Here is a 16,201-nt window from a genome sequence, read left to right on the forward strand (position 1 = left end):
TTTGAGTTTCTGGGCACCTGGGTGGCTCAGTTGGTTAAGTGTCTAGCTTCAGCTCAGGTCATGATCCCAGAGTCCTGGGATCGAATCCCACATCAGGCTCCCTGCTCTGCAGGGAACCTGCTTCTCTCTCTCTCTCTCCCTGTTTCTCATGAATAAATAAATAAAATCTTTAAAAAAAAAAGAAAAAAGAAAAGAAATTTGAGTTTCTATATGGCAAACTGATATCTTTAGCCCGAATAGCTAACATTTGGGAGTTATAATAGAACACATGATGTTTAATAAAGCAGAATGCTCTCTACCATGGTTTATGAAACCTTTTAGATTGAAGTTTTTAAAGAAATCTCATGTAAAACTTAAAATACACCTAGTCCGGTTGCAGTGAAGATGGAGGGTCCCTGCCTGCTCAGTCTGGCACGCTGCGGGTTTCCAACATAGCTTGAATCATGAGCCCCAAGGACAGCCTGAGGTATCTTAAAAAAAAAAAAAAAAAAAAAAAAAAAGCAAGTTCTGACCAGAGTAGGTGAGAGTAGTTTAAAAAGTAGACTAATAAAGATCAGAACTAAAGCTAATTCAGCAGTGAGACCCCTCCCTACTCAATGTCAAAATAAATATTTTATTTTTAACTTAATGTGAATGTTTACATCTTCTCCATGAAAATAAGCACTGCTGAAACAGAAAAAAAAAATCCAGAAAAATGAAATCAGGAAATGCTGTCATGACTAAGAACAGGACCAAGTTTTAGAAGACAACTCATATTTTTCACTAGAAGTATCAGAAGGTTAAGGATGAAAAGAAAGGCATTGTTGTATCTTGCTATATTTCTAAACATAGTAATCTGTAAAGATTAGAAATTCTTTCACCTTTGGATAATAAAATAATTTTGCTTATATATATAGTACCATATAACAGAAAAAAAAATCACAAAGATGAAGATTACTTAACTGGCTTACATGAAATCATTATTTCATTTTGATACGCATTTGCCTGATGAATAATTTATTAGAAAGTGATAATTGTATAAAACTAAATACCAAAATTGCTTTATTTATGAATGTAAATGATAGATTCTTAAATTGTTTTTTAATTGAAAAAAAATGTTACTAAAGATCAGAGCTCAAATATTTTGGGGGAGAAATACTGAAAAATATTAAACAGATACATCATGCCATCATAGTCTTGTTCTGCAAGCTATTAAAATCCCTGCTTCCACAACCAAAATCATATCGCCAAGAAGTGTGGCAAGAGTCATTATGGGATGTTAAGATTTCGGATTCTGTTTTCTTTTGTTTTCTAATTTATGCCCTGCCATGCACAGGTTGAATCCGATCAGCTACAATGATGTTAACAACTTTTTAGGCTTTCATTTCTTAGAGCCTGAAACAACAGCAGCCTCAAGGCAACTAGATAGATTATTGGAGGTAAAAAGACATTAAAAAAAGAAACTCTCCCCCTGTGTGGCCAGCCCACTGGGTACCTATGATTAGAAATATATGAAGTTATGACAGTGCCCTGCTATTTATCTTTAGCCTTTTGGTACTTATGAATGAAAAACATGAATTGTCTTCTAAAACTTGATCCTATTCTTAGTCATGACAATGTTTACCAATTTTATCTCTTTTTCTGTTGAGTGAGTTAGAAGGCCGTAGAGACTTATAATGCTGATTTTAAAGCATTTGCTTTGGGTTCTATTCTAAAGCAGGATTGATGCTTATGATGCGAAGTACACAAAGCATCCATTTAAAATGGTTCCATTAGCAAACTAACATTCATTAGTACATTGCTGTAAACTTCCAGTTTCATTAGTCATAGTTCTGTTCATTAATTAGATTGAACATACTGCTGCCTGATTTCTAAAGTGTTAAGAGGCATTTATAAAAATGGGGTGGGAGAAATCTATTGACAAATGAATCCTCTTAAGAAACAAAGTTAACAACATTTCATGGCATGTTAGGGGGAAAACTAACTAAAATATTACAGGATGTCCAATTTAAGTTATATCATGGAAGCATTTTGTAAATAGCTACTACTTCCCTCTGTCTTCACCAAGCAGCAAGTTTTATTATTTTTATTAATGTAGAGTTTGTGATGTACTTTGTTTTATTATACAGTTTTTTAACAGAAAAAAAAACATGTTCATGAATAAGAGTTATCTACTTGGTAGAAATGGTCTTACAGTTCTTTGGGAGCTTTTAATATCCAAAGAAGTTAGGTCTCAGAAATATGCAAATCTCTAACCTTCATGTAGAGTGTACATATAAATGGAAAAGCTGATTAATAGCTACAATCTACACAGAAAATGAAAGTATTATAAAATACCCCTTATTAGGGACTTATTCACTGATTTCCATAGAAAACTTTCTGAAAATTCAAGTTTTGCCTCCTTGCAGAGTTCGGCTGTTAGGTGCAGTGAATCCCCACCGATTATGTGGACCCTTATGTTGTAGGATGGTTTTGAACAGATAATGACTTCCCACAGCGAGTGAGTGAACTGACCTACTGCATCAGTAACAAAAGCTACACATTGGGGAGTATCCATAACCATGCTGCTCCAAACCAACCAGCAATCTGTAATAGGCAGCCCTTCTTTCCGTGGGAAAAAAGAAATGGAACTTACTATTAAAATCCCTTCTGTATTGTAAGAAACTCATCTATACAGCACCAAACAGGGAATGCATGATGAAAAGTAGGGAGATATTCACATAAAAATAAAACTTTTAAGAAAAGAAACATGAGAAAGCATAAATAATCCATAATTTAGGAGATACTTGTCATAAGCATTGATCATTACATCCTATGGGAATATTGACTATTAAAACATTGGCATTCTGTGTTTAGTTTTTGTTTTAATAATATTTTATGATGTGTTTTTAAATTTGCATTATTACCAGGAAGTGTTATTATAATAACAAAAGATCATATATGAAGTGGATTTTATGCATTTTATGATTTAACTCATTAAGTTAAAAAAGGAACATATAAGAATCAACCACACTTCATAAAGAAAGTTAAATGTCAAGTTCCTATCTGACCTGTTAATTACATTCAATACCATTGAAGGGCAACATTTGCAAATTGCTTCTGTGCCTAATATTTTAGTGTTTGGTGACAAATTTATGATCTTGACCCTCATAATTAAATTACTTAATTCTAGAATATTTAATGGTTCTTGATTGCATATTGTCTTCATTTTCTTTTTCTCTCAATTGTGTTAGAAAATTCCATATTATTTCCTTTTATTTTCTTTTAATACCCACTGACATTTTACAGAAAATAAAACCTGAAATGAGAATAATGACCAAATGCTAAATCTGTCACCAGTGCTTGTTAAATTTAAAAGTCTTCGAAGAAAGTATAGGTATATACAAAGTGAGGATGACATTTCATATCATTTAAATTTCCAAATGATTTTCTTCTGGAAGCCACGATAATTTACTAGCATCATAAGACATTTTTGCTTCTCTTTAGTTGATAAAAACATGTTAGTTATTATAGTTTCTAATATTGGTATTAGGTTGGACTATAGAAAATTGACAGTATTTGACATTTTTGACCTACAAACATGACAATTTCATATGATCCAACTAAACTTTTTATTTTATTTATTTTTTAAAGATTTTATTTATTTATTTCACAGAGAGAGATAGCGAGAGCAGGAACACAAGCAGGGGGAGTGGGAGAGGGAGAAGCAGGCTTCCCGCAGAGCAGGGAGCCCAATGTGGGGCTCGATCCCAGGACCCCGGGATCATGACCTGAGCCGAAGGCAGATGCTTAAGGACTGAGCCACCCAGGCACCCCACCAACTAAACTTTTTAAATAGGTAAATTCATTACAACACTCATTAGCCAAATTGTCAGTAACATTATTTAATATTTTGGAAACATATGTATGCATGTCTAAACTGCGATCAGAGATGTTCTAAACTATTATGAGTGATAATTCCCTTTTTGAGTTACAAGAAATCTTCAAACACTCCACAAATGAGTGCTGATTAGAAAACCTCTATATATCGAGGAAGTTTAATATACAATCTATTTATGTTTCCATTTTTGTCAATATGTTTTGATTTGGTGTCTGTGGGGGCAGTAATGGGCACACAGAGATAGCCAGAGATTCTCACAGGTACATGTCAAGGTTAAGAAAATACATTGGCATGGGGACTTTTACGACAGGCTTTTCAAGAAATAACCTTTTTTTTATGAATTCAAGACTGATTTTCTTTTTAGAGTGGGTTCTTCTTGTAGAAAACATAATTCTATTTATTACAGTGGATACTTGTACCTTCCATTTCCTGGTGAGATAAAGACCAATTAAAGAGGGGAGTGGGACTTCTAACACTGTGTTCACATAGAGCCTGGTGCAGCCTGAGCTTCTCATCTCAGTAGATAGTCTGAACAATGGTTGTTATTTCAATTGTCATCTATCTGCTGATGACTTCCAGAGCTCTATTTGAAGCCCAGACTGTCTCAGCCTCAAACCCCTATGCCCAGTTGCCTGAAACTAACTCTCCATGACATCAAGGTCATCTGCTACTTTTCTAGCTGCCTATCAGGCAGTTCATTTAATCGTCTTTGGAAGAAAATACCGTCAGCCAAAGCTTTCGCAAGTTTCCATACACAACATTGGGGAGAGTTCACTGAAAAATTACAAGGCATGTTAAAATCAATATCAATTCAACAAAAACCAAGAGGAAAACATAAAGGCACTGATGACAGATGTTGGAGTTATCATCCAGGGGTTTTACAGTATAATTAACATATTCAAGAAAGGTGGGGGGGGAATGGAGCCTCATCCCAAAAGACTTGGAATTTTTAAGAATCGAAGAAAGTTATAAAATGCAGATATATATATTTTGTCATTCCATCCTTGCCTATAGGCTACAGATAAACTCCTTACCACGTCATAGGAAGCACTTCAAACCTTCCTCCTATCTATTTCTTGAGCCCGACTGCCTACCATTTCATAGACATTTTGTGCTTTAGTTACATTCAACTGCTAACAGTTCCCTAACCACAGGACTTTCTTTTGATGTTGCCGAGCATTCACACTTGATGTTCTTGGAAAGTGGAAAGCTCTCACACTACCTGCTAGTCCATCTAGAAATACAGATTTATCCACAAATAACCATCTCAACTAAGACCTTTCCTTAGACATTCTTGCATTCCTTCCAATGTACTCCCATAGCACCTATTACATACTCTATTAAATGCTTCCCATTGGTATTTCAATTTTTCAGACATCTATTGGTCTCCTGTATGTAATAGGCCAAGAGCAGGGGTGTGCTATAACTGACTCGTGCTGGCTCACGAGACCCCTTGTGAAATGTTTAGGATTTTTGTGAATTGGTTGCTAAACCCAGCTATTATTAAAAATTAAATTAAACTAACTTAAAATGTATTGAATGGAGCACTGGGTGTTATACGCAAACAATGAATCATGGAACACTACATCAAAAGCTAATGATGTAATGTATGGTGATTAACATAACAGTAAAAAATAAATTAAAATAAAAAACATAAAAAAAACTAATGATGTATGGTGATTAACATAACATAATAAAATAAAATTTAAAAAATTTAAATAAATGATATGAAAGACAGAGATAGTTAATATTTTCAAGTTCATCATTATTTGATTATTTTATTACAATCTATGCTCTAGGTTATTTATGTCTGCTGCTTTTGTATGGTGGAAATAATATATAGTGGTGTGCTACTGTTCATCTCTTCCCAAATTTGTTGCTTTTCATGTTGATAGCTTAAAATCAGCCATGGTAAGAGTATTTACACCACAGATACCAGCAAATGCCAAAAGCTAGGACTTGATCTTTTGTTACTGATTATGTAGATTTAAGAACACTATGGAGAAAATATTAATAATGCAGATTTAACTTAAAATTGTGTTATGCCTATAGCCTTTACAGTGTGAACAGAACACAAAATTGAGGAAATGTTCTAGTATGTGAAAGCCATTGTCCAATTCAGAACAAAGTTGCTCACATAACTGACAAAGAAATAAAGTTGACATACATATTTGAGGTTTTCCTTTTATTTTACTTGCCAAAATAATGAAAATTTCAAATGAAATTCGTGTCAGATTTATAATGTTCATCAATACAAGGGTGTCTTATTTGCTGAGTAAGATAGTCATCACACAGCAGATGTCATTCCGTTGTCTTCTTGCTTCCATCATTTCTGTTGAAAAATTCTGCTTCGTCTCTTTTTGTTCACTTTGAAGATAATATACCAGTTTTTCTGGATGCCTTTGAATTTTGATTTTCAGCAGTTTTATTAGGATATTCCTAGGTGTATTTTCTTCGTATTTATGCTAATTAAAATTCACAGAGTGTCTTGGAAAAAAAAGATGGTAGTCATATTTTATCTGTTTTGTGATTTATTGTGGTATCATTGCAATACCAAAATTATAAAAACTGATTTTACAAGAGATAGCAAGTCACACTGAAGTTGTATGTGTATAAAACAAAATAGATATTTTATCTGTAAGTTGTGTGCAATAAATTTTAATATAAATTAAATATACAATTTTATTTTAAGTATAAATTAAATTTATACATATTTACAAATTTGATTTTTATTTGTAAATTGTGTGCTTATGTCAGTAAGATTTATAATGAAACTATGTATACATACACACACACCACACACATACACACATGCATATACTTTTTTTGAAGAGGTATTTGTTTTTTTTTGTTTTTTTTTTTTTTTTTAAAGATTTTATTTATTTATTTGAGAGAGAGAGAATGAGAGACAGAGAGCATGAGAGGGAGGAGGGTCAGAGGGAGAAGCAGACTCCCTGCTGAGCAGGGAGCCCGATGCGGGACTCGATCCTGGGACTCCAGGATCATGACCTGAGCCGAAGGCAGTTGCTTAACCAACTGAGCCACCCAGGCGCCCCCGAAGAGGTATTTGTTAAACATTTATCAGAACACACAGGCTGAGAACCTCTCAAAGACAGGAATTAAGTCTTGTTCTTCTTTTATCTCTATTGCTTGGATAATAAATTCAGTGGTTAATATACACTCTGGTGAATTACTATTATTTTAAGCCTATATATAGAGAGAACAATTATTTAGATTTGAAACCCAAAATTGGTGCAGAAATCATGGTTCAAGATGAAGTGCTTAAATCAAATTGAAAAATTAGTAGGCATATTAAGGCAGAGAAATGTATTTTCCAAAGCAGATTGGAAAAGGGCTGGCTTTGTTTAACTATGTGCTTATAGTAATACACATCTATCCTGTATGCTGCCTTTCCCAGTATAAAGTGTATGTATAAAGTGACCTATAATTCATGGGGAACTACAAAGAAATCCTCCTCTTCTTTCACACTGTAGCCTTCACATCAGGCTACACTTCACATTGTGACAAGCAAATTGTAGAGGACTTGATGAAGATCTGGAAAATAGCCAAGATTGCATTTCTTAAGGATCTTGTAAGGATCTTTAATTTGGTTCAAAGAATAGAAAACTAAAGAATTTATAACTTCACAGATATGAAGGAATTCAAGATAGAAGTGATGTTCTTCATGACCATGTTCCAGAAAACATGGTCTTTTTTCGTTGGGCATTTTGTTTTTTTGTGAGAGCTGCCAAATCATCTGTCTTCAGCTGGAAGGAAATGACATTAAAACTTTTAATTGCAGAAGTTGTTTTTCCCTTTCACTGGGACATCAGATATAGAAAATTCTACTCTGAGACCCTGATAATTTAATTAGCATCTGAAATAGTCTTGGACCATCAGCCGTTGCTGGGCAGGCTGGGTTCAGGCCTGAGGGCCAGCCACTGCCCTATTCCTGCTGGAGGTGAACAACGGCATCATCGAGGAGACACGTGAGCTCAAGTTCAAAAACGTGGCCACTGGTAACAAACAAGAAGCAGTAGAAGTAATATTTGCAGATTTCGATGGAGTCCTCTATCATATTTCAGATCCCAATGGAGACAAAACAAAAATGATAGTATTTCCTTGAAATTCTACAAAGAACTTCAGGCACATGGTGCCTGATTAGTTATTAAAGAGGGCATACGGCAGTTTCTTGGTAAATCCCCAATCAGGATACAGTGTCTCTTTGCTATGTGACCTTGAAAATCTGCTGGCATCCAAGGATTCCGTTGTGCATCAGGCTGGCATGTTGACACTAAATTGTTTTGCTTCTGTCTTTGAAAAATACTTTCAATGCCAGGAAGAGGGCAAGGAAGGAGAGAACGAGGCAGTTATCCATTAGAGGGATGATGAGACCACGTATGTTGAGTCTAAAAAGGACAGAGCCACAGTAATCTTCAGCACAGTGTTTAAGGATGACGACTTTGTGCTCATTGGAAAAGTGTTCATGCAGGAGTTCAAAGAAGGACACAGAGCCAGCCACACAGCCCCACGGGTCCCCTTTAGCCACTGGGAACCTCCTCTGGAGCTGAAAGACACGGACGCTCCGATGGGTGACAACACTGGCTCTGTGACCTTCGTGCTGTCCCCTCGCCGCACCAACGCCAGTGCTCGAGACAACATCACGATCCACACGTTCTGGGACCATCTGCACTACCACATCAAGTGCACTAAGGCTAGATTCACACACGATGCCGGCAAAAACGGCGACTTCCTCAAGGTGCTGAACCGCGCATGCCCAGATGTCGAGAAAAAGAAATGAAAACAGTCCCAGGGGAGACCGTTTTCTTACCGCTAGATCTCGGGGGCAGGAGGAGGCGGCTGCGGGCAACGGAAGGCTACTGGGTAATCGTAGTTTTTCATGTTGCGCGGCTTCAGGTTCTTAATGGGTTCTCGGTTTTGGTTCCATTTTGTACATGTTCGGAAATAATCTGCAGAAATGAGCTGTGCTGGCAAGGACTTCATACTTCTTAAGAATTAAAAAAAGAAAAAAAAAAAGAATCCCACTTGATCAACTTAATTCCTTTTCTTTATCTTCCCTCCCTCACGTGACCCTTGCCTTCTTCCCCCTCTTCCAAGCTGTTGCACCTTGCAGTATGTTGCTCGGAATGAGTTGCAGGATCAAGCAATCTTAACTTGTTTTCTTCTAAGTATTTGAGTTCAAAACCCCCGTATCTAAGAAATACAGCTGGGGTCATTAATAAAGAAAATCTTTCTATCGTCAAAAAAAAGTCATAATTTTTAGTACAAATGTGTGAATAGGCTGAGACATAAGATAGTAATTTCTTCAGGGGCACCTGGCTGGCTCAGTCAGAAGAGCATGTGATTCTTGATCTCAGAGTGGTGAGTTCAAGGCCCACCATGGGCACAGAAATTATTTAAAAAAAAAAAAAAAGTAGGGGCACCTGGGTGGCTCAGTCGTTAAGCGTCTGCCTTCGGCTCAGGTCATGATCCCAGGGTCCTGGGATCCAGCCCCGCATCGCGCTCCCTGCTCAGTGGGAAGCCAGCTTCTCCCTCTCCCACTCCCCCTGCTTGTGTTCCCTCTCTCACTGTCTCTCTCTCTCTGTCAAATAGATAAATAAAATCTTTTTTAAAAAAGTAATTTCTTCAAAGGAAACAGCAGAAACAATGGAGCAAAAGTGGGAAAAATATGTTTTGATTTCTTGGTTGAATATTCATATTGAAGTTGAATCTCTTGCAGATACTGACTGGCTTTTTAGGGAGTATGTCTATTTTACTGATTTATCTTAGAACATTACCAGCATGATTCATAATTTTACTTGTCCTAAGAAAACTATATAAACATATCAAATGCTAGAAAACAAAAATAAATTATGTATAAGTCTCCACATTTACTTTCCCTTCTATAGTAAGGACAATTATTTGGGGACCACTGCCCTATATACCTTATGAAATTGTGCATTGCCAGGAAAGAGTTCTATATGTTCTATGGATTTTTGGTGTAAGACTTTAAAAAAAACGTAAAAGTGTGAGAAGGGAAAATGTAATAGTCTTCCACAAGCTAAATGGTAAAGCTATTCTTCATAGAGATAATACTACTGTATAATCATCATTTGAAATATTTCTCTTTTAGTGGTGATTGATTTGAGTCAATCCATATCTACTCTGGATGAGAATACTCTCCTTTGTGCTAATTTAACAATTCAATACATATTTATTGAGAAAATATTCTATGGAATAAATTATGCTAAACACCATAAGGCATCAAAAAAAGGTGATTAACTATGATATAGTCCATGCTTTTCAGGAGCTTCAATTCTAAAAAGAGAGAAAATTATAAAAAAAATACAGTACATGTTTAGTACTGTTCTAAGTACTGGTAAGATAAAAACCACAGGCTATTAGAATTCAGAGGACAAGGGGTTACCATAAGCTTGAAAGAAGCAGGAAAATGTTCCTGAAGATTGTACAATACAAAATAACCTTTAGATATCAGTAGCATTTCAACAGATAGAAACAGGGAAAACATAGGAAATTTAGGGGGTTGAAGGCTATGAAAATATGTACCTGCCCCCCTCCTTGGCTCTTCTCGTGTGGGGACACAAACACAAAAACAAAACAAAACAAAACAAAACTTGCTTGCTTCCTGTTAGAAGCTAGAGCTCTTGAGTCTAGAGTAACAACTGAGGGTTAATGAAGCCATCTTTTTAGAATTTTGGTGGAGAACAATAGCACGGATGCTAGAAAAGATGTGTGCAGTCCCTGAGACACCTGTGGCAAATACAATGAATGCCCCAGTTACTGACCCAGTGATCCCCAAGATAGAGAGCTAGACTGCCTGGCCTGTTCAGCTGTGGGAAATTCCGGCTGTGATGGTAACTGTTGTTCCACCAGAGGGGAGGTGAAGCCTTGAGTTGAGAATAGGATGCCTAAATTTCACCTGAGAACACAAGAGCCTCCTGTGCACACTCTAATAGCTGTTCATGTGTGTGTTGGAGGGGGTATAGGTGTGTACATAAAGTTATACATCTTACAGGATGGTTGCAAGATTGACTTTTTTAGAATTCTCCCATTAAGTAAAACAAAAAGCATAAGAGATATCACATTAGACACAAAGATAAAATTATGCAGCAATGCAGAAGATCCAATATCTCACTAGTAAGAGTATTAGAAAGAGAGAAGAAAAGTACAATGATATTTGCCAGAACTGGAGAACACAAGCTCCCTGACTACCCAACGTACTGAATGAAAAGAGACACCACACACAAAGGCACAGCATTATAAAATTTCAGAACACCAGATGTAAAGTTTGTAAAAGCATCCTGAAAGGAAAGAAAAAAAGTGAAATGAAATAAAATAAAACTAGGTCACATACAAGTAGCAGGAATTCTCAGCACCAATATGTAGTGATGAAAACACTGACTAAAAGCTCTCAAAAGTTCTGATTGAAAATCATTTTTCATCCTAATCTTCTACACTCAGTTAATCAATCCAGTGTGGGATTAGAATTTAAAAAGTTGCAATCAGATAAATGTTCAGCACAATATCACAGATGCAGTATCCTTTCAAAAATATTGAAGCAAAATGTAATTATGAGAATAATCAAACAAATTCAGAATATGGGACAGTCTACAAAACAGTTGGTCTAGACTACTCAAAAAGGCAGAGTTATGGAAAGCAATAAAAGCCTGGAGATTGCTTTGGGTAATTATAGACATTTTAACATTATTTGTTCTTGCAATCCATAAGCATGGAATGTCTTTCCATTTCTTTATGTCATCTTCAATTTCTTTCATCAGTGTTTTATAGTTTTCAGAATACAGGTCTTTCACCTCTTTCGTTAGGTTTATTCATAGGTATCTTATTGTTTTTGGTGTAATTGTAAATGGGATCGATTCCTTAATTTCTCTTTCTGCTGCTTCATTATTGGTATATAGAAATGCAATAGATTTCTGTACATTGATCTTCTATCCTGCGACTTTATAGCATTTTTCACAGTGCTAGAACAAACAATCCTAAAATTTTATGGAACCATAAAAGACCACAAATAGCCAAAGCAATCTTGAAAAAGAAAAGCAAGGCTGGAGGCATCACAGTTCTGGACTTGAAGTTATACTACAAGGCTGTAGTGATCAAAACAGTATGGCACTGGCACAAAAATAGACACAGACACATAGATCAAGACAACAGAATAAAAAACCCAGAAATTAACCCACAAGCATATGGTCAATTAATCTTTGACAAAGCAGGAAAAGAATATCCAATGGGGAAAAGACAGTCTCTTCAACACATGGTGTTGGGAAAACTGGACAGCCACATGCAGAAGAATGAAACTGGACCACTTTCTTACACCATACCCAAACATAAATTCAAAATGGATGAAAGACCTAAATGTTAGACATTAGGAAATTTAGTTAAAATCCTAGAGGAGAACACGGCAGTAACCTCTTTGACACTGGCCATAGCAACAAAAGCAAAAATAATCTATTGGGACTACATCAAAATAAAAAGCTTTTACAATGTGAAGGAAACACTTAACAAAACTAAAAGGCAACCTACAGAATGGGAGAAGATATTTGCAAATTTCATATTCAATAAAGGGTTAATATCCAAAATATATAAGGAATTTATAAAACTCAACACCTAAAAACCAAATAATCCAGTTTAAAAATGGGCAGAAGACATGAATAGACATTTTTCCAAAGAAGACATCCAGATGGCTAACAGACACATAAAAAAATGCTCAACATCACTCATCATCAGGGAAATACAAATCAAAACCACAATGAGATATCACCTTATGCCTGTCAGAATGGCTAAAATTAACAACACAGGAAACAACAGGTGTTGGTGAGGATGTGGAGAAAGGGGAACCCTCTTGCACTGTTGGTGGGAATGCAAACCGGTGCAGCCACTCTGGAAAACAGTATGGAGGTTCCTCAAACAGTTAAAAATAGAACTACACTATATAATCCATCTATGGCACTACTAGGTATTTACACAAAGGATACAAAAATACTAAATCAAAGGGATACATACATCCCAATGTTTATAGCAGCATTATCTACAATAGCCAAATTGTGGAAACAGCCAAGTACCCATTGACTGATGAATAGATAAAGAGGTGGTGTGTGTATGTGTATATGTATATATACATATATGTATGTGTGTGTGTGTGTGTGTATATATATATATATATATATATATGAATATACTCAGCCATAAAAATGAATGAAATCCTGACATTTGCAATGACATGGATGGAGCTAGAAAGTATTATGCTAAATGAAGTAAGTCAGAGAAAGAAAAATACCATATGATTTCACTCATATGGAATTTAAGAAACAAAACAAATAAGCAAAGGGGAAAAAAAAGGGAGGGAGGCAAACCAAGAAACATAGTGTTAACTATAGAGAACAAAGTGATAGCTACCAGAGCAGCAGGTGTGTGGGGGGGATGGGTAAAACAGGTGATGGGGATTAAGGAGTGTACTTGCAACTGGGTGTTGTATGGAAATGTTGATTCACTCTATTGTACAGCTGAAATTAATATTACATTATATGTTAACTATACTTTTTTGAGAGAGAGCGCACGAGTGGAGGGGGGATGGGGAGGGGTAGAGAGAGAGAGAATCCTAAGTAGGCTCCACGCCCAGCATGGAGCCCAACACAGGGGGATAATTACAAATAATTCAAAATATATAGGCAACCAAGAAAATAATAAAATGAATGAGCAATTATTAACTTTAGGAGAAACAAAAACTATATGAGAATAAAAAAAGAATTGTATTAATCTATTTGGATCCTTAGTAAATAATATTTATTATTGAATTATAGTGTAGATACTGACTACTTAAAAAAGTAATGATGAAACTATATTAAAGTGTAGGGAAAAATGCAGGGAAAAGTCTATAACAAAACTAAATCCTTAATAACCTGAATGGCTAGTCAATAGAAAATAATTAAAGTTCATAAATCAGCAACATTAATTTAACCATATTACTTAATAACATAAAAATTAATACTAGAATAATAGATGAAAAGGCTTAAAGGGAACTGAAGGTTAGAGAGAGACAAGGAAAGGAAGTGCTGTTTTTTGTGCATGAATCCTTTAGTACTATTTTAAAATAATCTTATATGTTAAAATTAACTTTAGAATATTTAATTTTTTAACTTAATAGGAATTGAATTAGAATAGTCAAAGATCAAATGGAGAAACGATCCCATAGTGCAGAGCAAAAATATGATGAACCATAAGTGGAAGAATAGAAGAAATTAAAGTCAGACTCAGTAAACTTCATATATAAATAATAGCATTATATAAATGGTAAACCAGATGGAGAAGTCATACATAATATTTTAAAAACGTTCTTAGGTTGATGAAAAATACTAGTTTTCAGATTAAATGGGCTCAAAGATCTTAGTCAAGACTGATGTGGAAACTTTCATATCTACATATTTTTTGTTTAAATTTCTGAACACAATAGAGAGATTTATAAGCCTCCAGACTGAAACGAAGTTATGAATTGGTGGGTTGGGATGGAAGTGCATTCCAGGAAAGAGACACACCAGCAAAGGCCCAGAGGCAGAAAAACTAAAGGTTTTTTCAGAAGTAGGGAGTAGTTGAGGTGGTTGGCTAGGGTTTAGAGTACAGTCAGTTACCACAAAGGGAAATAAAGGTAAATCTCTCACACAATGATTGATAACTGGATTGTACAACTGCTAGCTTGCTTTCACAGTCTGCAATGACAAATCTGCATTAGCGTTGGTAGCATTAATTTAGTTAGGTAATCAAACTCACCACCAACATCATTTTATTTATGAGATTTAAAAACTGTAGAATGCACAACAAAATAAAGGCTCTTTATGTGGTTTCTGTCTTTTTTTCTCTTCCTTCTTTCCTGCCTCCTATCCTCCCCCAATCCTTCCCTCCAGCCCTTCTTTCCATCCCCTCTCATTTTCCCTTCCTTCCCTCCTTTTCTTCTTTCCCTTTTTCTTTTTTTCTTTCTTTCTTTTTTGTTTGTTTTGCAATGATGACTATATCTTTTTTACTGAAAGTTGACCACAATTTAAGGATCCTGAATTTTATAGTTTCAAACATAATTATGATTATTATCAGGGGAAGAAAAAAAAAAAACCCAGTGGGGCTGTAACCAATATGTGAACACCACCATGATGTTAGCCCACTATCTAACCATAATATTTTCAAAAGAAAATTTATTTTTACCTTCTTATATAGTTTTCATTAGTATTGATCAAAATTCTAGATAAATTGTAGAGTAGGTATTGCTACTTTAATGATATGCTGAAGCTTAATTATTAAATATTAATATCTGGTCCATGAAATATTAGTCAAGGTTATGAAGAAATTATTAGTCTAGTAAAATCTGATGCAGAGTAACTAACCAACGTAAAAACTAAATTAAGGTCACATCACATAAAATCTCATTAAGCCAAACCAGATCTAAGTTAATCAAGTTGATTACTAATAGGTCTTTCTACCATTTTCTGCCTCAGGGGTATGATGATGGCTACGGGGGTGAATATGATGACCAGACCTATGAGACTTATGATAACAGCTATGCCACTCAAACGCAAAGGTAAGGCATTTGCTGTCTAAAGCATCCTTCTCAGGATTATTTCTAATCCTGCTATTTTGTCTTTTGTATCTGAGTTCCAGTTCTATTATGTGAGAGTTTCTAGCAGTGGTTTTTCTCCATTGTCTTTCTGAATTATTAAGTTGTTTACTAGACTGAGAGGTAAAAGATAATAATCTTGCAATTGTTAATGGTAGCAGTGTGTTATTTTAAGACTAGATGATTATCATAACTAATAAACTCATTAAGTAAGCTTGTATTTAACAAAATACTGTTACTTTTGGAGATTATTTTAGTAAATTCATAATTAACACAACAATGAAAAACAAGGCACTTGTTCAATGAAGCTTTTTCCCCTAAAATTTAATTTTTATTTGTAAAACAAAAGATATATGAATGTTATTGGTGCTCCTTCTGAAAAGGAAAATTTGTAAAACATCCTATGGAATGAATAATTCCTTTCCTTTCTTGATGGCTCTCTAAATGATTGTTGACTGTATCTTTTCAGATTGATCACATTTTGAGATATCAATGAATTTTTACTTTTTTAAAGTCAAATTTTTTGAAGTAGTGTTTACATAGAGTAAATTTTGCCCATTTAGGGTACAGAGTTTTTATGAGTTTGACAAATGCAAACTATCATGCGACCACCATCAAAATTAAGTTTTAGGGCAATTTAGCCAACCTGAAATGTTTCCTTATGGCCCTATATAGACAACTTTTCTCCCTCCCAGGCCTTGGAAACC

The 16,201-nt window shown here is 35.1% G+C and overlaps 1 protein-coding gene and 1 pseudogene across 15 annotated transcripts in view; both read left to right on the forward strand.

Moving 5' to 3' along the window:
• LOC116635730 overlaps positions 1-9,247 on the forward strand; it is a 70,731-nt pseudogene extending 61,484 nt beyond the window's left edge.
• KHDRBS2 (KH RNA binding domain containing, signal transduction associated 2) overlaps positions 1-16,201 on the forward strand; it is a 581,162-nt gene that overhangs the window by 491,107 nt on the left and 73,854 nt on the right. For all 15 annotated transcript variants that reach the window (XR_004300183.1, XR_004300185.1, XR_004300184.1 and 12 more), the window contains one exon: positions 15,376-15,458. Coding sequence is in view for 7 of the 15 variants with exons in the window: in XM_032409568.1 (XP_032265459.1) it covers positions 15,376-15,458 (83 nt within the window). In the remaining 8 variants the exon portion in view is untranslated. The remainder of the gene's footprint in view (positions 1-15,375; positions 15,459-16,201) is intronic.

This window comes from Phoca vitulina, unplaced genomic scaffold (genome assembly GCF_004348235.1).
Source record: "Phoca vitulina isolate PV1807 unplaced genomic scaffold, GSC_HSeal_1.0 scaffold11, whole genome shotgun sequence".
Classification (NCBI taxonomy): domain Eukaryota; kingdom Metazoa; phylum Chordata; class Mammalia; order Carnivora; family Phocidae; genus Phoca; species Phoca vitulina.